This window comes from Chaetodon auriga, chromosome 12 (assembly GCF_051107435.1).
Source record: "Chaetodon auriga isolate fChaAug3 chromosome 12, fChaAug3.hap1, whole genome shotgun sequence".
Taxonomy (NCBI): Eukaryota; Metazoa; Chordata; class Actinopteri; order Chaetodontiformes; family Chaetodontidae; genus Chaetodon; species Chaetodon auriga.
The window spans coordinates 16,738,718-16,765,251 of NC_135085.1; the positions used below are offsets into that span (position 1 = coordinate 16,738,718).

Below are 26,534 nucleotides of genomic sequence, written 5' to 3' on the forward strand. Positions count from 1 at the left end.
AAAGTCTCCAAATGTCACCGGAAAACCAAACAAGTTGCATCAGGCCTGATAATGGCTGTCTTTTAGAATGGATTAGCTAAATCCCGTGCAGAGGTTTGTTGATGTGTTGAAACCTTGTACTGAAAAGGCCTGCATGTCTTCTGTAGAAGTCTCACAATTCCTTCTTGGCAGTTTATGTGGTTGTGATTTTATAGCTACATAAACAAAACCGGATGAGAGAGAAATCTTTACTGACTGGTCGTTTCTTCGATTGTAAATCTGCAACCATTTGTTTTGATTAATCTGCCTGTTACTTTCTCAATGAATGGATTGAGTGATAAAATGGTGGAAAATGGCCAAAAATCCAACTTCACGTGTTCATATTGCTCATCCTCACACAAAAATGTTTAATTTGCTGTTATAGAAAAATCTGAAAACCAGCTAATATCCACATTTTCAGCCATTTTGTTCCCCCAAAATGACGCTTGACTTCACTGTTCACCGAGTGTTTGATTAATTGTTGCAGCTCTAATGTGTTAAGTTGTTTGTTTTCTGATAATATTGTTTGAATCCTCACTGGGATTAAAACAATATGTAAGGAATAGTTGCGTCACTGTGAGGGTATGACATAAGTAAAGACAATATCTCTTTGACCATTTGACCCTTTCAACATCTGCAACTTTGGTGCCACATGCAAGTCAAAGTCCATAAATGTTTGACACCGTCCTACTGGTTGACTGTGGAGGTTTAGTGTTCAGGAAGTTAAAGATGATGGGTAAAAGCAGGTAAAATTATCACAAAAATCAACCCCCCAGCAGGTCAAACTGTACTAAATACTCGCCCAGACTGTAGATAGACATTGTCATATCTATACGACAGCTGAACAGTCCATCATAAAGCTTGTTGCACACACAGCTAGTCTACAAACTGTAGCTGTAAAGTCACTTTGCCACCATCCTGTTGGAAATACTTTTAAAGCTGTATTATCTGTAGCTGGGGTCAAATGGGTCACAAACAGAGATTATGTCTCAGTGCTGCTTGACATCATTTCTTTTTTATCTTTTTTCCTTTTAGACTCTTTCGTCAACAGCCAGGAATGGACATTGAGTCGGTCGGTGCCAGAGCTGAAAGTGGTGAGTAACATTTTAGATTTCAGACAGCCCCTCTGTTGATTTCATGTCCCCGATAGATTTAAATGTCAGTGGGAAAGCATGTTCTTTCCATGTATTACTGGTCTTGCATTTTACATGAGAGGGCACAGTTGAGAAATTGGCCTTTTCCCTGGCACGTAGTGGGTGATTTTTAATGAGATGCGTTGGCATGGAGATGCAGGGTGGCTTGCAGCAGGACGCGCGATGAGTGACAGTTTTGGGCTAGACTAGTGACACATCCTGGGTCTGATCCCACTCGCCAGTGAAGCACACAACACAGCCACTGCCAAATGCACAGCTAACATCCTCACATGATTTAATGCCGTCCACCCTTAAAGACGAGCGGCCTTGAAAGACTGCACTCCACCATTGTGACAGTTGATGTAATATTTCCGTGCTAGGGGAATTCATTCTGGTGGTACCTTGCAAAAGAGAAAAACTTCAATGGAATGAAAAGAGGAGAACTCACAGGGAGCTCAAAGACAAACGTGCTTTTTTTGGCTTCAAACACTTAAAAACGCGCCTGCTTCCTTTTTATGTTTCTAAGGTGTTAATTGGCAGCTTCCATGTGGGGGTTTGTTGAATAGACCCGGAAAGACTGAATTGAATGTCTCAATATATCTATCATCGCTTTCAAAGAGTCGCTGTTCAAGGTCGTACGAGAAAAATGTTGGTCGTGTGTCATGTGGAGCTTTTTAATATGATAGCAAAATCAGTTTCCTCCTTTTCACGCTACAGTGCAATGATAGAATATGAGGTCAAAACACTTCCAGCAGATCAGTCGAAATGATGACGGGATGAGAAAGCATCTGCCACAACAATGAGCTGTTACCCGATTGTAGTTTCGTGATTGCAGCTAAACGGTGGTCACCTTTTTTTTTGATCTTCAAACTCTTTAATACTCTCTGATTATATCTAAACACCTACAAAGAAGAGTAGAAGGTTTGTAGTGGAAAAGTGCTGATCCAGCTTTTTGGTTTCATGAAGGCTATATACCAGCAGGTCACAAAGCGGAACAGTTAAAACAGCAGGAACGCTGGTTCAGTGGTACGTTCAAAGTCGATTTTTGTTGACTCATAGCTTTCACCGCACACAGCCTACAACTTTTGCAAACTTAAAGCTTATTCATAGTTTGTTCTGCTGGGGTACCTCGTGGCAGATGTATGCTACAATTATAGGAGAGGGTAGGCCGGGAAAGGCCTTAAACGGATCTTTTCTCTTGTGTCTCAAACGTCCCTATAATTAGAACCATACCTGACTCTAACACCCACTAATGATCTAAAGAAGAAGAGGGTGATGGTGGGTAGAAAAGGAGGAGGAGGAGGAGGAGGAGGAGGAGAGGGAGGAGATGAGGCATGTAGCAGCCTTTGTTCTTCCCAGACATGCTGGCATCACCAGCCTACCCTCCGCCATGCATCACCCTGAAGGTGCTGTAGTTAGGTCTGGTCTAGACACCAGGGAGAGGAAGCAGGGAAAGATTGCAACCAAACCGATGGATGTTATGAGGACTTGCCTCATAATGTGTCACACAGCCCGCAGGAAGCACCAAAGAGTGGAGTTTTGCCGAGTTTTGTTCCTTAACTACAAACCATTAGTGTTTTTGTTTGGTTTTCTACTGTCCAGGCACAAGTCTGTGTCGGTCCATGCCAGAACTAAAATCTACTTGCAGATCAGCACAGTGATGAAGTTGCATTACTCTGCATAGTAATTACAGCCCAACCACATGAGCATTTTTCAGGCAGCTACTAATGTTTACATAAATGGCGGCAGTATTTAATTTGGACATTACATACATAAACATTTTATGTTATTTGTATAATAAAGAATTAATAACATTTGGTTATTAAACAGCTGTGACCTTACTGGTGGACAAATCACTAATGATTGGAGACAATCTTTTAAAAAATCGTTTCTTCTTCTCTGTACAGCAAGTTTATGTTACTTGTACTTGTACATATACACCAATATAAATATATTTGTAATTAGCTACAACCCTGATTCCAAAAAGGTTGGGACTGTGTGTGAAGCATGAAAACAGAATTCAGTCATTTGCAGTTTTACGCAGTGGATGGATGCCCCTTTCATATCCAATCATGATGCTCTCACCTGTTACCAATGAGCCTGTTTACCTGTGGAATGCTCCAAACAGCTGTTTTAGGAGCATTTCACAACTTTCCCAGTCGCTCCTGTCCCGACTTGTTCGAAACATGTTGCTGCATCAAATTCAGAATATGCAGATATTTACAAAAATCAATGGATCCGATGAGGTCAAACATTAAATATATTGTCTTGGTGCTGTTTTCAGTTGAGTATATGTCATAAAAGATAAGCAAATAATCACATTCTGTTCCATTTAAGTTTTACACAGCGTGTAATAGAAACCAATATGTCAGCCTTTGATTTATTTGTAAGGCTCCATTCGTAACGCATCAGGAACTTTGAAGACTTGGTGGGTGGTGCGTTCAAGGGAATTCAGTCAAACAGCAACCCTTTGTATGAAAGAAATCACCAAATTTCTCTTCTTCTTTTAACTCTGTCCATGGGAAAGTGCTTAATTTCTGCTAATAGCTCTTGATGCAGTGTTTTATTGTTGGCTGTAATAAAAAGCAATTTGTACACAATTTGTTGGCTAAAAACTGGAAAACCACCATTACGATTCGAGCTTGAAGGTTCGTTCATAACATCTGAAACAGCAGCTTGACAAAAACCAAAAATCTTAACACAGGTTTCTCTGACTTTGTATTTCCAAAGCTTTCAGTCACATTTCACGGCCTTCCTAAGCGCATAGAATTGCTGATCAAGGTTGAGACACACAAAGAACGAGAACATCGTGCTGAAATGAGTTTTTCTCAGGTCACCATCATGACCCTACATATGCTTGTGGTTTGTACCTGCCATCCCTGCCAGTAATAATCACAGAATTTTCATTCCTGACCTTGCAGGGCATTGTGGGAAATCTGTCCAGTGGGAAGTCTGCCTTGGTCCACCGGTACTTGACGGGCACATATGTGCAGGAGGAGTCTCCTGAAGGTAAGAGTCTGCTGTTTGAGTTGTGGGTCAGGAGGTGATTATAAACGTGTCAGACGCTCAAAGAAAACCACAAAGATTCGGATTAACGCAGCGTGTTTACTCTGGCTCTTCTGGCCTTAATGTCACGCTGCTGATTTGCCTCACCGGCTGTCATATGAAACACATGGCGAGTGAAAACCTAAAGAGAAGCCTTATTATTGGCTTGATGACAGCGATGTGTGAAGTGAAATTGTGCAGACACATGCGGGCTGGTGATTGAGTTTTCTTTTGTTTTTCCACAAGAACGAAGTCAAGCATGTTGGCAATGATCACTAAAGTGTACAGAAGGATAACCATGTTAGGATATTTATATGGAGCATGGGCCTGATTTGCCTTGTGAGAGTATATTTCTAATGGACTCTATCGAGCTTCCAAGTGCCAAAATTGATAATTGGCTGAGCTAATTTTATAACATTCCTTTTTACTCCTCCACTACAACCGGTGAGGTAATAACAAGCCGAACGTTTCCAGTAAATTACAGCTGTAACTCTTTGTGAAAACATGAAGGTAAAACTGAACCCTGTCGTTTCTCTGGGACTGTAAATGAAAGTTTTCATCACTATCACCGAGTTTATTTCCTGGCTGTCCTGATGGAGAATGAGCCAGTTTGCCATGTATCAGAGGCTCTGTGTCAGAAAGGAAAAGGGACCCCTCGCTGCTTTGATTCACTCTGAGATGTGAGGATCAGATATTCCTCTATTTATCAGCAAAATCATAATGAGATTGCCCCCTTCTGGCCTGAAAGGTAAGCCCTCCTCTCAGAAATCCACAGATGTTGGCAAGCCCAGAGTTAACTGATGATCTTTGAGGGGTTTACAGTGTTTCATTTTAGTGTAATTATAGTGAGGACGAGACATGAAGCGCATAATTAGTTTCTGGCATTTTGCTGCACCGAGGGAGAAAAATCCTCATAGCTTAATTAGCCCTTGAGAAATCAATGGTGGAAATGCGGGAAAGAAACATAACAAGCATTGTTGCCGTAATCAAGGAAACACGTCGGCTCAGATATGTGCCTTCGCATAGCTGCGTACAACACACCTGCCTCACAATTAGCAGCCGCTCGGGCTCTCGTTTTTTTTTTTGTTTTTTTTACGTGTTTCAGCGCTGGCTTTGCTCCACGTTGGGTATTTACATTGCAGAAGCGTTGCCCGGCAGAGGAGAGGTTCAGCGATGGCTGTTTCTTCAGTGTTTTGTTCCTGGGCTTTTGCTATGATATCTGAAAAAAGGTACTGGGGTGTGTTGCCATGGCAACACCGGATGGAGCTCCGTTGGATTGTGGCTCTGTGTCAAGGTCTAAGCCTCCGTGTAAGCAGAGTATGCTCGCTGCGTGTTAACCATGCCTACCAACTTAGCGTCTCTCCGTAGGCTGTGTGCAGGGTTCGGGTTATCAGTCGCCTCTTTTTACGGAGGAGTAGCATGTTCAAGTAATTCATAAGTACTTTTCATCATGATGACAGCAAACTGTTTCATGCTGAAGAGTACGGTAGTCTGTCTCATTTATTCACAGCGCAGGCTTTTTTTTTTTTTTTTCTTTGGATGCATTGTATTGGCTCAGCTCTAAATAAAGACAACAGCGTCCTGGATGATTATGTAACTGAAATGTTACTTCAGATTCCATCTATGTTGTCACCAGAGCCGTGCGCTTTCATTACAGATGCTGATTTTAGACCAACTTTCCGTAGTCGGCTCTGATGTGCTGCGAAGCTCCGCACAGACTCCACATTCTGATGAATCTTTGGGTCTCTGTGTCGTTCAGATCCAGTCTCACTGTGTAATGAGATCCTCCTCATCTTTTTCTCCCTTTTTAAACAGGATTCACACACACAGAGACACATAGTTTCTCAGTCCTTTGTCTGAGTCTCCAAAGCTCTGTGACTTTAGTTTAAAAAAAAAAAAAAAGGAAAAGCTGGCTGGTGGTACTTGAATCTCTCTCTCTCTGTTACACAACCAGCATCCAACAGGGCTTGAGAGCCTGTGCAAAAAGGCTGGGAGAATCCCCTGTTTGCCAAGGGGGCTAAAGTGGACTTAACAGGGTGGAAGTATGGCTCAAGTGGATATGTATTGCTTGCTGAGACAGGAATATTGTCTGCCTATTAAAAATTACAGGGCACGGCTACTGTATGGCCCTTACAGCTCTTCCGTGATGTAAGATCCGTAGTTCTTGATGTACTGGTTGAACAGCGTGATCGCCGTCACTCTGTTATCTAATCATACAAGGATTATAGCTAACATGCCAGCTTATGAAACTCGCAGGAGATCAGATAAGTGTTACAGGTGTAGTTTTATTCCGCATCCACGTCTGCAGCCCTCAACAGCTTTTTTTTTTTTTTTTCATGCATTTCATGATCATTCCTAGACCTCCAAATTCATGCGTTATTCAATTTGGTCGAGTCGCTTTCAGCCTCTTTCTGTATTCATCAGGCACTGTTCTCACTGCCAGGGACATCTCTAGCCTCACAACTTTCTCATTTGAATGTTTTTAATCTCTACAGGATCACAAACCATTCAAATGATATGCAAAATCTAATTTACTGCGTAGTTCTCCCATTGGTCTCCTCTTTATCTGCAGCCAGCATTGCTAGCAGCAAGGAATATGTATTTGTATTAGAAAAGAAATGAAGAAAGGGGGAGCGAGAGTCTCAAGGCTGCATGGGGGCTAAGTAGTAGTTAGTAGTTAGCTCACTGCTATCCTGTGGACATGGTGTGACCGGCTCAGAATGAAGACAAGTTTTTTTTTTTCCTCTGATTTTTATCTCCTGTCACTTCTTTTCCACTTTTTTTTAGTCTCTTTGCCATAATTATTTTCCTTGTCTTACCATTTCATTGCAAACTGTAATGAGTTCTGCTGTGGAAACCAATCTGCGAACCCACTGCAGCTCATGCAATGAGGTGATGGAGACTGAACGTTCCGTCTGATGATGTTTGTTGGGCCTCTCCCGGACTTGTGGCAGTGCAGCGACAGTGGCACTGAACTTGTTCCCTCAGCAGCTGTGAATTAGACACGCTAAATGGCAATTTCTCGCCCACATAATTGGCTCCAGAGAGACCTGGTTTCCTGTCGGCATGTGATTGTAACAGCAACACATTCAGGAGGCTGAGCTGAGAACTGCACTTAAACTTGTACGCATCTTACCAAACTTTTATGAGCCATGTCAAGCTGTGTTTTTATATTAAATTTGGGTTCTCTGGCACATCCTCATTGTTTTTGCAATCAGAGAGAAATGTCTCTGCAGTTTTCCTCTGTCTGGGAAACCGCTGGTGGGCAGTTATTATCTCCTAAGAAATACGATTTTCCAGTGTCATCTTGCACCAGCACTAGACCAGACGTAACATACGAATGAAACTCTCAGAATAAAACGTCTTTTCCTCAGGTGGACGGTTCAAGAAAGAAATCGTGGTGGATGGACAGAGCTACCTGCTTCTGATCAGAGATGAAGGAGGGCCTCCAGAGCTGCAGGTAAGACAAGCGATGATCCTGGAAAAAAAAAAAAAAAAGTCTCTTTCCTCTAAAGCTGCAAGATGTGTCAGACAGAAGCTGTCTGCAAACTGTCACTCAGACAGGAACTGTTTAGAGACAGACCATTACATCTCTGCAGGACTGTTTGGAGCAGAGTGACAGCACTCTGTGGTTGTTCTACCAAAAGCACTTAAGGGGCAGCAACAGATCAATGAGTAAGCCTGGCCAAAGTCATTTTGGTGGTCAAAGGGACAACACACAGCACCTAATTGCTCTATTAGTATGTGAAATATGAAGAATGATGCAGATACTGTTTCATCCAAAGTGGGCTTCATGAAGTCTTCATAAGCGAACGTACAGTTGATATTCTGATGCTGTTTGTCACTATTTCGTGCTCCTCCAAACTAAATAAACTGAGGAAGTGCTTCCTGCTAATCCAGCCTTGTGGTAATGACAGAGCAAGCATCACACTCTTATCCTCGGTTGTTCTTGGGCCATGTTTTACCAGAGAGTGCTGGGTTTTACCTCCCATTTACAGCTCTTACAGGACTTAAGTGGACTTAAGACAGGGCATCTGTGTTTTACTTCATCCTGCCTGGGTTTTCTGAAGGCAAACAGTCAAGGATTCACTCTAACATTCACTTTTGCATGATTGCACCATATCTGGATTATCTTGTTTTCAGGTTGTCAGAAGCCTCTTCTTTTGCTCTGTTTATGAATGGATGGTTCAATGGGTCCCATTTCATTTGTCACATGTCACATGTCACATGTGTTGTATCTTATGTTTCTATGGTAGCTACTACAGCTGTCAGATGAATGCAGTTGAGTTAAATGACAGTATTTTTAACATTCAGTTAGATATAAATTAGCATAGCATGGAAATAGTAGTAGCTTACTAATCAATATTTTATATTAACAATGGATTGAGTGATAATGTGACGCTACCTGGTGAGCATCAAACGAGAGATGGAAAGAGTTAGCGACTTGCTGGTGAACATGGTGGAACATTCAGCTGCTAGAGAACCAGATAAATCCATCAGGAGTTAGTGGGGACCAAAACAGAGCTGAAGCAGTATTAGAGTATAAGACTTGTATTTATCAGGTGTTCAGAAACACAAAATTAATGCTAATGTCGCTTCGTAGCTGCTGGCAATTAATGTCCAACACAGTCATTTATTAGTAATGTAATGTAAACCATACTTTAGTGTTTCTTTATCTGTAATTTCATTAAACTCTTCCTCATTTTGTCTTGCAAAATGAACCAAAACACTGACAAGGCAGAAGACCAGGAATGGATTCAGAGTCAAGAAGCAGATTCATTAAAATGCACACCAACCGCAACATTCGAGAATACAAAACCATTTGCTTGTGGCTTCATTCACAAGACTTAATGCTTCTGGTCACACGTAAGCTCACTGTGAATTTACCATGTGTGTCTATTAGTAGCTACTCATACCTGGCCTGGCAAAGCTCCGATTTACGCTCGCATTACGCTCCATGAGATTAGAAAATAGAAATGAGTTCAGCTCAGTTTTCAGCTGCCTGTATAATTAGTGCCATAATTAAAGGCATCCATTATGTTCACACTCGCAGGAGGCTGAGCAGAGTTGTGGCTTGGAGGCTTGATTTGCCATTCACTCCCTATGGGGGTCTCTGGGAGATGTGAAAGCTGAATGGAGAAGAGGGCAATGCGGGAGAATAGTTATCACTTGATTGTCACTGTTACTACGACTCTGGGTTCTGCTTAGCCTCTTTCACACAATGGATGGTGATTAGGATTGATTTCCTCCGCCCAAGGGAAACTTCTTCCCCATTTGGTCATAAACTACCCAGAGATAATGAACGTGTGTGACGCAACAAATGTAAAGATTCCTAGATGACCGTCGCAGCGGGGATACAGATAACAGATACAGGATACAGTCGTTCCATCGAATGCGTGAAAACATGAAGCTCAGTGTGCTATGGCTGCTGCCACACTGCCCCCTTCTGTCTGCATGTGTGAACTTCAGCCAAAAGAAGGCCTGCAACACTTAACTGTTAATAATGTCTGCATGTATGTAACAACATGGCCTATTCTGGACCAAGATTGGCGTCCAAACCAGTTGTGATGTCAAGTAGCTCCTGGTGTGCTCAGTTTAAAGTGCGCAAGGACAAAATTTACCTTTCAAAATGCAAAAACAGTCTTCTGCTGTCAAACTCTGCACATCCATCATTCAGCGCAGGGAAGCTCAAACATCCAAGTAAAGTAACAATAAGCGAAACAATATTTTTGTTGCAGGTGCAGCAAAAAGAAAAAAAAAAGCAGTTGTGTGTGAATTTTCTAATGAGGCAGCTTATACTTGACGATGCTTGACATATACTGTACCACCTCTGCTTTGTCCTCAGTTTGCTGCCTGGGTGGATGCGGTGGTTTTCGTCTTTAGCCTGGAGGATGAGATCAGCTTCCAGACAGTCTACAATTACTTCTTGCGCCTATCCAGCTACAGAAACACAGCTGAGGTCCCCATGGTCCTCGTTGGAACACAAGGTGCTTGCCCTACATCTGATATATAAGTTTTGTCAAGATATTGCTTCCTCCATACTGGAGCTCCAGGATGTACTCTATGTTCTGTCACTGTCTCCACACACAGAAAATACGAGTCTTCAGTCTTGCATGTTTAACATCAACAAATGCCTTTAGAAAAATACCAAAACCAAACATAAAATGATCTTACTAAGTCATTTCTGCGTAGCCAAAGGCTGACATGCAGTGCAATAGACCTTCATGTTGTTGTAAAACACATGAATGAGCTGCACTGTTGCACTGGGATGCATGTTCTTTCATTAAAATGAACATGGCCACTGTGTTTAACAACTGAGCTGAATATCAACCAACCCTATCATTTAGACTGAGTGTTTGATTTATGTGCTTTTTCACCCTTTTCTCTTAGATGCAATCAGTGCCGCCAACCCCAGAGTGATCGATGATTCGCGGGCCAGAAAGTTGTCAAATGACCTGAAGCGCTGCACATATTATGAGACCTGCTCCACCTATGGCCTGAATGTGGAGAGAGTCTTCCAGGACGGTGAGAGGGGTGTCAGAAAACAAGTGGATATGGGTTAGACAGGAAGTACAACATACTGTTTGTTGAATGTGATGACGGTTTAGAGTACAGAGCACTAGTTTGACCCCTTCTGTCACATCAGACATATTTGATAAGTTGGCCGTCCTGACGTGGTCAAATTAAGATAATTCATTAGTTGTGCCCTTTCGCAAAACATGAGGTCACTTCAGTAATCTTGGGTTTTTCTTTGCCGCTTCTTTGTATCACTCACAGAAGAATTTTTACTGAAATTCACTAATTATCACAGAGTTTTTTTTAGTTCTCTTCACTGCAGGCTAATTGTAAAGCGCCTCATGCTGTTCATGAGTTATTGGTAGCAGCATGCCTGCCTGTGCATGCTACACTCACGTGGAGATGTGTTCATACACATTAATGTTCTTTATGCTTTGTGCTTAGAGCTATGATTGGCGGAATGCTTGCAGGAACATTAACAGGCTCACTTCGATTTATGATACAACATGCATTTTAAATTATATTGAGTACACTTGTCAGATACTGCAGCCATTCATCAAAAATCATGATGTAGGATTTCATACAAATGCAGAGCTCTAAGCTAGAGACCAGTTAATATTCAGCTGTGTGTAAATGGAGAAATACCCTCTTAATGTCTCCTTAAAGTATGTGGAAACTCTGAGTTTTTCCCTGAATCCATAATTGAAGTCATGAAAGTGTCATTTGGAAACTTGGCTGCTTCAGCCCTGGCACATTATCCCCCAAGGCTGCCGCTCCTTTGAAAGGCTGTCATCCCTTCACAAAACATCTGAATATGTATCACAACATTCACATTGCATTTCATTGACTTGATGCACAGGCACGTTGTCTTCCCTCTCTGCCTTAATTGCTTCCTGAAGCCCAATTTGAAATAATTAAAAGAGATGACGGAGTGTTGGCTGTCTGGAGAAGTCGCTCTGTATCACTCTTGCTTTCTTTCTCTATTTGCCATGCTGCAGCAGGCAGCCGGGCGTTATGGTCCCAGCTGTCAGCGCAACTTCAAATCATCTCTCTTTCCCTCAGTGCTAATTCACGTCACGCAGCCGTGAACATCACCTCCCTCCCTCCCTCTCGCTCCACCCAGTCCCTCACTCGAGTGTGCCGTGAATTAAATGACGGGTTGCACCAATTGCATGGCAAATCAGGTTGTTCAGATGGTGACAATAGTCTCATTTGGCTAGCATCACTCTGTAGAGCTCTGGGAATGACTGGAAAAAAAATTGCAAGTATCATTTTGTATGATTACTTCTCTTGCAAATAGAGGTAGCTTTTTCCCAGGAGATTTGCATAATCCACCTTGCAGTATGTTGCTTATTACCTGACTGGAAAACAAATGGCCTGAGGTGGTTGTGATAATGTGCTCGTTTGGCTCATTGTCTAGCTGGAATTAGCTTTGCTTACTTTGTTAGTGTTCTGTTTATAAAGAAAGAAGAGAAAAACGTATTCTTTCTCTGTTTTTACCACTTTGTGAAGACTAACACTGTGTATACAGGCAGATATAAATGCACCGTCTTAAATTTAGGTGTCATGTTTGCAATATCTTATGGGCTCTGTTAGCTCATCAATTAAATTACTCATAAGGAGCATAAGAAATACTTGGATCATCTTTGAGTTGAGTCCTCCATGCTGACACTTACAAACAAAGTATTAAAGGGTCACTTCACCTAAATAATTTCTGCGCTGTTGTTGAATATTTTCCCTGTAACTTATTCCAGTGAAGCCAAAACTCATCTATGTGCATGGCTGGTCACTAGAAATAGCATGAATATTATTATATTATTTGGGTGAACTGGCCCTTTAAGCGATCACAGGTGAAAAGCGTATACCAAAGTAATAGTAAAGAATTGTTGTCTAGTCTCACACGCAGGAAAAAATGAAATATCTTCCAGAAGACTTCATTTCTGTTATGTTGCTCACATTTTATTCTTGGAACTCGTACTGTGAGGTGGCTTTTGCACATTAGTTGAACAGCCACTTGTGTATCTGCTGTGTAGTGATTTTTGGCTGCGCATTCACCACCTTCATTTGTCATGAAAACAAAAGTCATGATCCAAGTGTTTTGGAAGCCGAGATACGGCAGTTTGAAAGGAAGAGTATTTGTCTCAGAACGGAGCAACAGACGATCTGCACATGATTCTGCTTTCTGTGTCCTCATTTTCATTTTTATTACTTTGTTTGTTTATTTGCACAGTAAAAACAAAGCGGCAGAAACAAAACGGAAAATGCAAATTGTGCAGGTGAGATTTGGAAAAAACCCCGGAGGCTTACAGAAGGAATCTCACCTCAGTACTCATTATAAGCAAATACAGAATTCATATAACCTACAACAAAAGCAAACAAGCGACCATAACATCAAAAAGTTAAAAAGGAGGCAACATAAAAAGGGTGTGTGCAGGCTTGTGTCAGTCAGCTCATTATGAAACAAAGAGCGACAGTCAGATGTGATCAGTTTGGATCGTTTAGTTTGGGTCATCACACTGATCCTTAGCTGTGTTTTTCCCTCTTGTCTCCTCCAGTTGCCCAGAAGGTCGTGGCCATGAGGAAAAAGCAGCAGCTCTCTATTGGCCCATGCAAATCTCTCCCTAACTCTCCCAGCCACTCATCAGTCCCCGCTGCATCCATCCCCTCTGTTCACATTAACCAGGTAAGTCCAAATCATCAAAGACAGCACACGGTTTTATTTACTGGTCCTGTAGTCACTTTGATATAAACAAGAGCTGCGTGCTGATTCGTAAAGACGTCTGCAGCTCCGTCGGTTTATGTAACTCCTCTAATAATCAGAACTTCTTTCATTATAAAGAAGAATCAAATCACCACGTCACATCTCCAGAATCCTAAATTGATCTACTTGTTCATTGTTCTCTGACTCTCTGACTTTCAATCTCTCTTCCTCCCCCCCCCTTTCCTCTGATTCTGTCGGTTCCTCTTAATCTCTCTCGCTCCCCAGGCGGCCAATGGTGGGGGTGCGTTCAGCGACTACTCCTCCTCTGTTCCCTCCACCCCCAGCATAAGTCAGCGGGAGATGCGCATTGAGACCATCGCTGCCTCCAACACGCCCACGCCCATCCGCAAGCAGTCAAAGCGCCGCTCCAACATTTTCACAGTAAGTATGCGACAGCTGATGCAAAGCAACACCCACTCACACTACTAGGAGGCATGTTGCCAAGCACACTTTGTCCACCAGAGGGAGACAGGTAGCTCGAAATGCATCAAAGCCACCTCTCCTGCCTCCGATGCAGGCAAAGAAAGCGTCTTGTTCACACAGCACAATGGGCAAAGGAGAAAAAGACCAAGTAGAAATTCTGTTAGATCCCTGACATGCTCCTAAAAAAAATGAACCCTTCTTTCAAAGCAAATATCAAAGATAAGCACTGTGGAAAAAAAAAAAAAAAACGTCTTTTCATGTCCTTTTTTCTTTTCTAATTGGATGTAGTAAGTGCACGCGGATTAAGTTTCTCATCTCACCCATGACAAACTAGGCCCTCTGCACTGTCTAAATCTTTGACCTCCCTCCCCCCACCCCTCTTATTTTTACTAGATCCTTTCTTTGCAGTGACCTCCCTTTTGGGGAGGAGACGGCAGCGACAAACCGCCAATGCCACTTCTCCTGCCCGGCCAAGCTTAACTAAAAGTCCGAGCCAGCCAATGCCCTGTTTACACGCTGCTAATAACGCATGCCACGCACCCTCCAACAACCCAGCTCCAGATAGAAACGCTCACCCAGCCACTAACCATCTCGCTGAGTCTAGATAACTCCCCAGTCCTCCCCCCACTCATTTCTACTCTGGCCCAAATCTGGTCTCGAAGATTCACTACCACACCAGTACCCCGACCCCTGTCTGCCTGCTCTTTACCCCTTGTCCTGTCGTATTTGCCCTCTGCTCTAACCAATAGCATATGTGTGCACTAACCACTCTAATTTCCTTAGCTGTCCTAAGCTTGTCTTTTACTTGTAGCCTCTGCCCTCTTCTTCTACCCAGCCTGCCTCCCCCTTTCCTCCTCTCTCCTCCCTCCCTCACCAGCCCTCCTCTTTGCCGCTGAGCCTCTCCTAATCTCACATGGCCAGACCTCTGCCTCTGCAAGCTTAGGCGTGGATCCTCAGGAATTCTACCAAAAATGGCGTTGTTGTTCGTCAAATGAATGAAATGATTCTCCGGAGAGCCTGTTTGTACCGAGGAAAAAAAAAAAGAAAAAAAAAGACGTGGTTTCAAACTAACTGAATGGCTGAGTCAGCTTTTCCAAAGTTTTAGCTGTCTCAGTTTTTTCAAGTTTCCTCTCTAACTTTGTGAGCTTTATGCGACAGATATCAGGCTGTGTGAGATTGCCTCTCTCCTCCCTGGTACATCCGCCCTCCCCCACCTCTCAGCTGTCCCCTCTCCCCCACCTGTCCTCCTTCCCATCACCTGTTTCCTCTGCTGCCTCCTATCTCCTGCCTCCTTCTCTCCCCCATCTCTCTCTAACTAACTCCTTCTCTAACCTCCCTATCTATTCCCCCCCTTCCTCTATTTCCTCCTACTGCCTCCACCCTGTTACCCCAGCTGCTGTGGAAGCCGCAGGCTTTGTGGCCTCCGAGCAGTACAGGCTGTGTGCTAGCTCCCCTTGTTGTCTCCCTTCCCCCCTGCTAGGTAGTGACTAACCATGTCCACCAGAGAAATGAGCCTCTCCCCGTCCGCGTCATGGAGATGCCGAAGCACGCCACCTACCCAGTGTGGGTGCCGGAGTGGCAAGCCGAGCGGGAGTTTCAGCTCATGACCTTCTGAGGAGCAGCGAGCCGAGGGTGGGAGGAGGGAGGGCGAGGGAGGAAAGGAGGAGGAGGAGGAGGAAACAGAGGAGGAGGAGGAGGAGGAGGAGGAGGAGGGGACGGAAAGTTAACGGGGCGATGTCGACATTTCTTCAGTGACACTTGAAGAGTACGATGGGCTGAGGAGAGGAAGACTCGCAGTGCCAACCTTTCTGCCATTTTACAAAACAACAGAAAGAGAAAATATTTCATCACCGCAACAATATCGAGGATGTCCCTTTCCTAGCTTTGTCCGTTTTAAAAACAAATCGACATCTGTGTTAGTTCGCCAAAAGTCCTGCTACTCACCCACAGACTGCAGGCTGCCATTCAGAAAGCCTGTCGTGTTTTTTAGCCACTCTCTTGTAAGTAGTTCACCTTATGTTGATTTTCAAGAGAAGCACTCAATGAATGAAAATATGCCTTAATGTCATCAGTAGACAAGCTTTGACAGATCAATACCAGACTCACTTTAGTCATTACACACAAAGTACTTTGTTTTATGATATTACCGAGGAGAAAACTGCTGCAGGAGAACAATCTCGTCCACTTGTAATCATATATAAAAGTAATATTTGTCACATCTGTGGCGCTGGCATTGGGACTCTTGAAATTTAGAAAAATCCTTTGCAATGTGCAGGTTATTGAGTTAACAGTGTTGGAGAGTGAAAATAATTACTTTGGGGTTCAGATTTGTGTTTTTTATTGGCCCAAATTTAATATGATTACAAAGACAGCAGATGTAGTTTATTAGAAAAGCCCCTTGAAACAGGTGAATCCTTTTTAATAATGCATTGGTTTGGCAGTTTTTTTTTTAAGTAAGTAAACAAAACTCAAAGCTTTACTGCAGAAGATCTTATCACGCCGTCTTTTCACCGCCCTCACAAATCAATTCCACCCAACCACAACCATTTCAAGCCAGTATTTACCATGACTGTCCTTGGCCACTAGGTGTCAGCACAGTACGCATTATATTTCCTAGTGCTTCCATGGTCAATAACTCTTAACGATCTGTTTTGTAATCTGTCTGTGGTTTCCTGACGTCTTCAGGCTGTCTGTCCCTTTTTGTGTTGAAAAGCACACTGTTTAGGAATTTAGACGAATACTACGGCATTTTTTATACTGAACACCATCCCACTCCTTCATTCATATTCATTTATTAATGTCTGCCATTTGGTGTTTCCCATTTCATGTTCTCAGTCCCTCGACTTGTCATCGGATCTCGACGTACGAAACAAAACATAACCAAAACGAACAAACAAACAAACAAACAAACAAAAAAAAAATAACCATTTGACACTGTTTTTCAATATTTGCAGATTTGTGCTTCTGTTTCCAACCTTTCTTCAACAAAAAGGGCTTTCCAACTCCTTCCGAATTAGAAGAGCATGATGGTTTAAAAACAAAAAAAAAAAAAAAAAAAAAAAAAAGAGTCCCCCTGCTTTGCCAATCCTGATAGAGAAGAGATTATTTACTGAGGACTTACAGCTTGTTGCTGCTTTACCCTCGATGCTTTGCTGCATTCAGGGTACTGCATAGAACTTGCACTATACGGGAACTTTGCGTCTAACGCTGTCTAAAGTCGAGCCCTTTTGAGTGTTTGAGCGCACTCCAGGTCGACTGTCAAACATCACACAGTGAGACAGACTCTAGGGACTCTTCTGGAAATGCCCCATCCACCCCTGCGCCCCACCCACCCTTCCCCCACCCAAACCCCCACCCCTCAAACTCTCATTCAGACATCACGTACAAAAACACGCTGTACAGTCAAGTCACTCTTGGAACTGTTATCCAGCCGCCCAAAGGACTCAACCTTTCCTTACATGACATCACACTGCCTTTTGCCATAAATGAGGACTCAAGGACTAGAGGTGCCAAGTTGTTTTTTTGTTCTTCCTTTTAGATTTTCCTACATTCATTTGGTCCGTTTTTTTGATTTGATTCCCTCTTATTTTCCAGCGAGTATTGAAGCACTGAATGGGACTGAACATGTGGTATAAATGTGTTGTCATAGAGTTATTTTAGATCAGAGTATCTTTATGAAGGCCTTCATAAAAGTCAGGGTAGAGAGTGAGGGTTCAGAGGTATAACAGAGAGATATTATACTGAACGTTGCCAACAAATGAAACTGGGTTGCACCGACTTGTATGAATGTAGTTAAACTTAACATTTGTTTGCCTTTTATTTATTTTATTTATTTTTGCACATTCAATGGTTTTGGTTTTGTTCTTGAATTCATTTATTTATTTTCATTTTTCTCAATTTAGGTTTGGTACAGAGATTATGAACTCTTGCATAATCGCTTTTCTATCATGAACGGATTGACGAAAATATAGACTGCTGTATATCTTGTATTGTATTTTATTTACAATGGTACTCTATACAAAGTACATACATATAAGGAGTATATGAAATAATGCCTTTATTGTCCATCCTATATTTTGTGGGAACTGCAATGTTTGGCTCAATCTGTTGAATATTTTGAAGTGAATTTGTGACTTGCTTTGTATGGTGTCTGTATAGAAGCTAAACAAGTCATCATTAAAAAAAAAAATAAAATGTTGGAAAAAATATAAACACCAGAGTTGGTTTACTTGAACTCAGACTCTACCTCTTCTCCATTGGTGACTGGACATTTTCTCATGTTCTGAGTGAGACCATACACACTCATGTCTGTCCCTGCCTGTACCTCATCTCTTTATTTGTTTTGGGGTGGGAAAGTTATTTTCAAATGATTTTATTTCCATGTGAGGTCATATTTACTGTCTAACCATTTGTCTTTACGCAGGCACCGCCAGAAACTTGAAATGTTTGTGCTTTTTTACTTTTTTGACTTGTTTGTTATTTGCAAAATAATTTTATGTCCCAGCAGGTTTTGCAGGTCAAAAGTCAGAGGACGCTACTCGTACTGAAGTCTTTTAAGAATAACCATTTTCCCTTCTCTCCCTTTAACCTGTAATGAACTTTAATGTATTTAACGTGCTACAAAAGCCCTTATCGGTGCAACTATGCTAAAGGCACAGCTGAAGCTACACTGGCATAGCAGCAGTTGGTCTGCAGGTCCACTAAGGGCCCGCTCTGGGTCTCAGACAGAGGGAAGGATCCCCCAAAGGGTTTCAGGGCTGAGTCATGACTCAATGTGTGGTCGTCCTTGGTCTCCTCTGTGTTGAGATGTGTCTATTGTGGTCTTGGTTTGGTCTCTTTTTTTAAGTTTTTTCTTTTGAACTTGCACGTCGGTGTTACTGCTGTTTGTTCCGCTGGTCTGCTTGTCTGTTAATTTCGAGCTTCTTTTGAGACTTTTATTTTGCAACGTCGAGTTTCTCCACAAATGCTCCAACACAAACTCCCCCACCTCCCTCCTTCTGACCCGCAGTCTCTCTTTCTCTCTCCCTCACACACACACACAAACACACACACACACACACACACCCCAACATACACAAGCACGCCCCAAAAACTCACCTCACACCCCACAACTCCCACTCTCTGCTTTGCCGTCAGTGTGTCGCTTCGGTTGCTGACTGACTTTCTTGTTTTCTTGCAGTCACGGAAAGCCAGTGATCAGGCAAAGAGCGTTGACAGTAAAACAGACAGCATAGGCAGTGGAAGGGCCATACCTATCAAACAGGTAAGCTGTTTTCCTCATTTTTAACCCACTTTTCTCTTAGTTACCTGGTAAGTATGATCCCTTTATGTGTCAAGAGGTGTTCTGTTTAATGTCAACATGCTGCGTGTTGAAGATGTAATCACAGTGGGATGAGCTGTACCTGCTTGATTTGGGCAAAGTCGTGTGTTGTTGTAACCACTAGATGGCGACATAATACAGCATAACAAGCCAGTAGCAGTGAAGCCAAGCAGAGCTGGAGAAGAAGGCTGGGGGTTCAGATAAAACATCAGGTTATTAGCAGAGACATGTGGCTTTATGTTGGCGAAAATTACCTTGAAATTAAAAATAATTGTGTTTTGATATTTGAGATTTTTACTTAAAGTGCAGGTTAATTCACACGTGATAGAAGAATTCTCTTTCAGATAATGAAAATAAACATTTTGTGTGTTTCTCAAATGACCATCACTGAAAACGTGGGCCTGTTTTAACTGTGCAGCATTAGTTCACATATTTAAAGTCGCGTCAATCATCTCGGCATAGATGATTCCTGTGATCACTTGTGATAATAATCCTCAATTTGAGTCTGGATTTCACCTTTCAGTGTAGAAATGTTTGGTCCCAGTGGAAGTTATCATGCTGTTATCATTTCTCATAATTGTGCATGGGAAGTATTTCTGAATAAAATTTCATTCATGCATATCCTTATAATCAACAATGAGAGCTATGATTAGCTGGAATTTTCATTAGATATCCCAGCAGACGTCGTTTTCTTCAGCCTGACAGTTTTGTTTTTAGGTTAATGTCTTAATCTGTGACCTGATGCTACATTAGATACTCGCTGACATCACAGTGGTTTATATTTTCACATCGTGATAATTTTTCCCACCTTCAAGACCTTTGCTGCCTTTTTTATTTTCGTTCTGATTTTCTTTATATTTTTCTGCGTTGCTTTAAAGCACCAGCTGGGTGCGGAGCCCTGAATTACACATCTGAGTAAGGCTCATTTCCAAAGGTCCGACTGCAGCCGAAGGAGAAGTAATTGACACATTGATTAGTAATCACTCGCGATTATACGAGGGCTTTTGAAAATGGGTCACCATCCTTATATTATCCTCTTTACCTGCAAATGATGGAAGATAATGTCTTTTTTTTTTTTTTTTTAAATGTTGAACCAGACCTTCTCATTCCCTTTGGAAGAAAATTGCCAAGGCTTTGGTCCAGCTGAAATAATGGCAGGGTGACGCTTCCAAACCGCCTCACTCAATCAGAAAATAGCGCTTTGGGGAAACCAGTTTAACAGATAGAGCATCTGACGGTTGATCTGTCAGCAACAGTGATGTCCATGGAAAAGATGCAAACGTCTCAAGATATTGTAAAATTAAAATAAATGAAGCTGTGTTACATTTCTTTTAAGCCACGCTTATTAACACGACAGAAGATTAAACTCTGGTTTATTTACGGCCGTCCCACAAACGTATATTTCTACTTCATCTCTGTGAAACTCCTGGTTTTTATGTAGATTAGTGTAATTCCCTGCAGAAGCCGGCGAATCTGAGTGCAGGTGAGCGGGAGGTTTGCACATTAGAAAGAATCCCCTCTGAGCGATCTTTACTGTAAACCCACCCGTTCTAATCCACTACATTCTGGGGAGCTCCCCTCCAAAGTCCAGGTTTCTCTGAGTCTCAAGGCAACTTTTGACAAGATAAGCCTCCCCCCTCTTTATCTACAAAGGGGGTTTTTTTGGCAGGGGGGCAGTTTGCCTATACAGATGTGGAGGGAGGGGTGGAGGAGGGGGTTAGTGGTGTGACTGGCTGATCTACAGGCCAGTCAAATGCACAATCAAGGAGATCAAAGTGTCAATGTGTGCTTAATTACCAGTCCCCCCCCCACCCCCCCACCCCACAGGGCCAAATTACACACCACAAGCCCCCCTCCTCCTCTTCCCTCTGCTGCTACCCCCCCCCCCCCCCCCCCATCTATAAAAATAGTGAGTGAGGATAACAATGCACTCCGGAGCAGTTGGCGGCTCCTCAGCAGTGAGTGCATTCTTGCCCCATCACCCCCCCCCCCCCACCTCAGCCCAACACACAGACACGGACACACACCCCCTCCCCTTCTCCGCGGCCTGTCACAAAGAGCCAGCCTATCAGTCAGCCGCAGTGGCAGGATACAGCTTTTCTCCTGGTCGTCTGACAAAAGGAGGCAAAGACACTATCTCCTCTGTGTAGATATGACAATTGTGTGGACACAGAGAGCGCGTCTGACGACCGGCCTGTTTCCTTATGTCGCGCAGGCTGAACACACTCATCCCTTTGAGTGTGTGTGCGTGTCAGCGTCGGAGGGGAAGTGCAGGGCTGCACACATGTTGCCGTGTGATGTCAAACCAGCGCACAGCTCAATCCGGGCGCTGCAAACGATTGAACAATTATGATGAATTATCTCGAATCGCTCGTCGAGCTTGCAGTGACAGTGACGTGCTCGATGACAGATATATCGCAGCCGTAATGGGCAGCTGGTCAAATAAAACAGAGGAGTCAGTCTGCACGTGTAAAGATTTTCACATTATTGTCTCAGTTTCTTTATTGATCTGCTTCACAGCTCTGATAAATATATGAAGCTCCGCGCTGATTGCATGTATAGATTTATTTATGCTTCAGTAAGGCCGCGAGATGAGCAACATATTTGCTTGTAAAACATGCATTATATAAAGTCGCCAGAGGCCCTGTGACTGGATCATTTGCTTTGTATGATTAGAGAGCCATTTAAAAAGTGTTTACAGTTATTTTATTGACTAAATTGAGAAGAGTCTGGGCAGTCAGCAGCTTATCGATTGAAGGACACAGTGTTTCTTCCTGAAAAATCATCACGAGTATCAATAGTTACAAAGGAATCAACCGACGCTTTCTGATATGAAACATTAACGCTTGACATGACTTTTACTTTTGAGCAAAGTCTTTTTATTAAACAGCAATGAACACAATGTATACAACACATAAAAGTTTTTTTTTTTGGCCTCTTTTTTGCCTCCACTTTACTGCCCACAAGGAGAATTTGATGACTTTTTATTTTCTTATCACTAATTGTGGAGCAGACGTAATTAAAATTCAGCTACATACATGCGTTGATGCTGTCCTGTTTTCTCAGTAGCCTCTAAAAATGACTTTTTTTCCCCATTTTAAAATGAATTTGTAGGACGAGATAACATCAGAAAATATTATTCTACACTCCATAACTTTTTAATAGTGGATTGAGTAGATTTAGTGGAGTAAATGTTTGAGCTCCTGCTCCAGAGAGAAGCTGTAAACAGGCAGGTATATATAAGATATGAAGAAGACCAAACTCTTAAGTCCCAGCATGCAGCCAGCGGTCAGTACTTGCCCCCCCCCCCCCCCCCCCCACATCAGTCAGGGTTCGGATTAGGATGATTGTCGGCAAACAGCCTGGTGCCCAGGTCACCGAGGGTCAGCTCTGCCTGATGTGTTAATCAGGATTAAAGCCCGCAGGATGGGCCTGGCTAGCAAAATACTACCCCTTTAACCCCCCCTTTCCAGCTCACATACACACACACAGGCCCTGGCTGTAAAAGCACAAACATTGCCTCTGCTTAATCCCCTAATTAAGCGGGCCCCTCCTCACTGTTTAACCCCAGAGAGCCTCCTGGCCCTTGCACTCAGCAGCGTTTGGTCACCTCCAGCGGAGGAACTGCATTGTTTACCAATGGATTTACTCAGCAGATAAGGAAACCATCTGAGGCCCTAAAAGGCCCCAGAAGATAAAGTAGAATAGAATAAGAGCTGAGTGGGCTTTGAAGAGGGGAGATCACACTCCCTAATCCCCGGATTTAGAGGTCTTCCAGAGTTCAGCATGTTATGTGTATGAATGCAGGGAGGAGGTCTGGCAAATTGGATTGTCCCTCTCTCTCTCTGAATGGTCTCTGTGCCAGAGAAACTTGGCCAATTTTGGAGATTCAAGTGGTCACAAGAGAAAAACTAACATTTGATCCAACCTGACAACAAGTGAGAATAAAGAATGAAGGTTTAAAGGGCTTTAATTACCTATTACTACTGTGTTGTCATATTTTTTTTTTCATGTAGATAATCACTTCCATACTGTTTCATAATTGTCTCTGATGTTTGTTTGCTTTATGGCGCGCCACAAAGACAATGTAACCGCCATAACGAATCTGTACCAACAATGATGATGCTTATTTATATAATAATATTTAACGTCTATAATGGCTCATATCATCCACCATGCTGCCTTGAGAAGAGCACATGCTCACCATGATGCCTTGTCTCTTACAGGGAATCCTTCTGAAGCGAAGTGGCAAATCCCTCAACAAGGAGTGGAAAAAGAAATATGTCACGCTGTGCGATAATGGCGTCCTTACTTACCATCCCAGTTTACACGTGAGTCTCAACCCCTCTTCCCATTTCCTTCCGATCAGCTTTATGTGTTTGTTGCACTACTGTTTGTGCTCCACGGTGCTGCTGGAGGTTTTAATATTGGGACTTTTTCAACTGCTGAGCACGATTCTGTTGATGCGATTACATTTACCACCTCTACTGTAGTGAAGTGGATTACAACCATACAGGCCTGTGATTTCTGCAGAGACTTATCGCTGTATATAATCGCTATATTAGCTAACCCTGTGATTTAAAGCTTAGTATTAAGAAGCAGGGTACCCCAGTGGTCATCTCTGTCATCCCCTGTGGTGCCCGTCCCCAGTGCCGGCTAATGGAGACATGGCTGTGCTGCTGCGTGCCCGCCGCGCCCAGACTCCACGCTGGCTTGTATTTATAATGGTTCTCACCGCATGGCAGCAGAGCCTGACCAGCCTCCCACATCCATCTTTGTCAGAATCCTGCTGGGCTGCTAATACCTCTTAAACACTCGGCTGGCTGGCAGCTCAGGAGCGCGGTGCCACTGTCAGAAATGCCCGTCTTCCTCCAAAATCCCCTCAGTTCCTCCCATCGATCTCTGATTCTTCCGCTCCTGCGTTTAGGTAATTCTGCGACGTGAAATGAAAGATATCAGCAACCCTCTGTGTCCAAGGAGCTCAAAGTTTGAACACAAGCCCAACAGTTAGACGTGAACCTTGTGTGTGGCCTTGTTGCACTGACACTGTGTTAGCGGTTTAATTTACAAGCGGTTATTAGTCGAGCAGTGCGGTGCTACAGTGATGTATGTAATTGACTGAACAGGCTATCTCTTGATCATTACAGCTATTACAGGTCATCGGGGCAATCTATGAATCTATGAATCTGTTGACTTACGGAGGGAGGTGAAGTCAGGGAGACAGTTACATTAGCGCGGTAACAGCTCGAGCTCATTTCGAGCAGTGGAGCAGAGAAGGAGTAAGAAAGGGAAAAGGGGAAGAGAGATTGAGAGGGAGGAAGAGAGAGGGAGGGAGGCAGACTGAGAGAGTGGAAGAGGGGAACCTTTAATTTCGCAGTCAGCCAAGCCATCCACACAATCACCTTCTGTTAATTCTATCTGCTACATCAATTAAATTGTTTGTAGAAACTAATTGAATGTGGCTTAATCACACATCTTAATAGCTTTGCACGCTTCGATCTGGCTGTTAATTCCAGCAATAAAATGAAATGAGAGCGCTCACTGGGTAATTAGCGAGGAGGCTTGGGAAAGAAATGAGTGCTTTATGACACGGTAATAAAGCAGAGGAGCCGGTGGGGGGACGGCAAAGGCCGAGCTCGCCTCTATCTGGGTCTTTTTCTGCTGAGCCCAATGATTTTCACCTTGGCTTCCCACATTTGGGCCGTAGTCGCTTTAAACCAAATCAAATGCCCAAATTGAAAGAGAATGAGACTGTTTGCATTCATTAAGCCTAACATCTCGCTATTTGGAGAGACGGCGTGGGCACAGGTGATGTATAATGGCTTTACAATCATTTTTCCACTATCACACACCCTTAGTGGAAGGTCTGAGATGGGTTGTGACTAATGGGGATGGAAATTGAATAGCCTTTTAATTTGTTTTTCTTCCATAATTCCTGGGCTCTTGTTGGTCTGCTGTGTATAATCAGCTCCCTGAAGTTGGGGGAAATATTTGGACATGTCTGGACTTTTACGTGAGTGGCGTGCAGGCCAGTCACAGCTACTGTCTTTTTTCCACTCTCCATAGGACTACATGCAGAATGTGCATGGGAAAGAGATAGACTTGCTGAGGACAACAGTGAAGATTCCCGGGAAGCGACCCCCCAGAGCGGTGGCCACCGTGGCCCCCACTGCTAGTCCCAAAACCAATGGGCTGACCAAGGACCGCAGCACCTTGCAGCTGGGCATAGGCAACACAGGTACGATTCCCTGTCCTCACTAAGTAAAGCTAACTGTGATTCTTTTTCATATTTAAGAGGCAGATTATTGTACAATTTCAGTTATTTTATATGTTTTGAGACTTCTGAGTCTCTGGGAGCATGATTGGTACATATGCATCCTGTTTTAGCTTTGAGTTAAGTGTGCATGGACGTGACCACACACTAATTAAAGATATGATCTAGGATCTTTTAACACTGCTCTCAGGCTCATGCACACATGCAATGGGCCTTCAGGGCTTAAATATGCGAAAACAACAGTTTGTGACCTTATTAGAGGCTTGACTTCAGACGTCTTGACTTCATCTGTCGCAGTCAGTGTCATCAAAAACAATATGCAAAATGTAAAAGTACCTTTTTGTGAGACAGAGCTGAGCAAATGTGTTGCTCTCATCAGTGTTAATAAAAGTGTGTTAGGGTTCACCTTTTTTAACCACATGTTCATCCAGCACCCGCAGTACCGTTGTGCACGCTGTGTCTCTTTCTCTTGTCGTTGTGGCATTGAATTGAATATTGTGTAATGGTGATATTCACTTTTATTGGTACAATTGAAAGGATGGTCATGGTCGGTAAAGGGGGTCTCAAATATTTCAAAACAAATCACAGGTATAAAAGGTAATGGTGACTCAATTCGTCTTTTATTACTGTACTCATTTTCCTCAATTTCCTTGTCCTTAATTTGTGATTAATCATAAAAATGGGTCCCAACAGGTTAATTATCTACTTTCTGTATGGTTCATTCATGCAAATTAGCTGCCTCACAGTACACCCAATGATGACTTAATGAGTGTCTATGAGAAATCTATCAATTCTCCAAATTACTAAACGGGGAATTAAGAATTGTCTTTAAACATCACGTCCCTGTTAAAGGAAATCTCACAGAACATTACGGTTTGTTTATGTTTGTGCCACCATGACACTGACCTAGATATTCTCCATCCTCTGTGGCAGTGCGGGGTCACAGCAACAAAACCCAGTTTGGTCCTGAGTATCGTGCCAGGGTTTCTCCACCTTTCAAGTTTAAAAATAGAGCTCCTCTCCCAGCGAGCTGTGCCTCTGGAG

General features: G+C 43.0%; 1 protein-coding gene across 4 annotated transcripts in view; it reads left to right on the forward strand.

Annotated features, from left to right (window-relative positions):
• Nucleotides 1-26,534, forward strand: part of agap3 (ArfGAP with GTPase domain, ankyrin repeat and PH domain 3) — a 115,340-nt gene that overhangs the window by 51,907 nt on the left and 36,899 nt on the right. For 3 of the 4 annotated variants that reach the window (XM_076744289.1, XM_076744290.1, XM_076744288.1), the window contains exons 2-11: nt 1,054-1,112; nt 4,073-4,160; nt 7,571-7,656; nt 10,042-10,183; nt 10,587-10,721; nt 13,268-13,395; nt 13,699-13,854; nt 19,076-19,159; nt 23,443-23,547; nt 25,283-25,454. In XM_076744289.1, the coding sequence (XP_076600404.1) occupies nt 1,054-1,112; nt 4,073-4,160; nt 7,571-7,656; nt 10,042-10,183; nt 10,587-10,721; nt 13,268-13,395; nt 13,699-13,854; nt 19,076-19,159; nt 23,443-23,547; nt 25,283-25,454 (1,155 nt within the window). Of the gene's footprint in view, nt 1-1,053; nt 1,113-4,072; nt 4,161-7,570; nt 7,657-10,041; nt 10,184-10,586; nt 10,722-13,267; nt 13,396-13,698; nt 13,855-16,850; nt 17,055-19,075; nt 19,160-23,442; nt 23,548-25,282; nt 25,455-26,534 lie in introns of those variants that run through there. The other variant, XM_076744291.1, reaches the window with a different exon arrangement.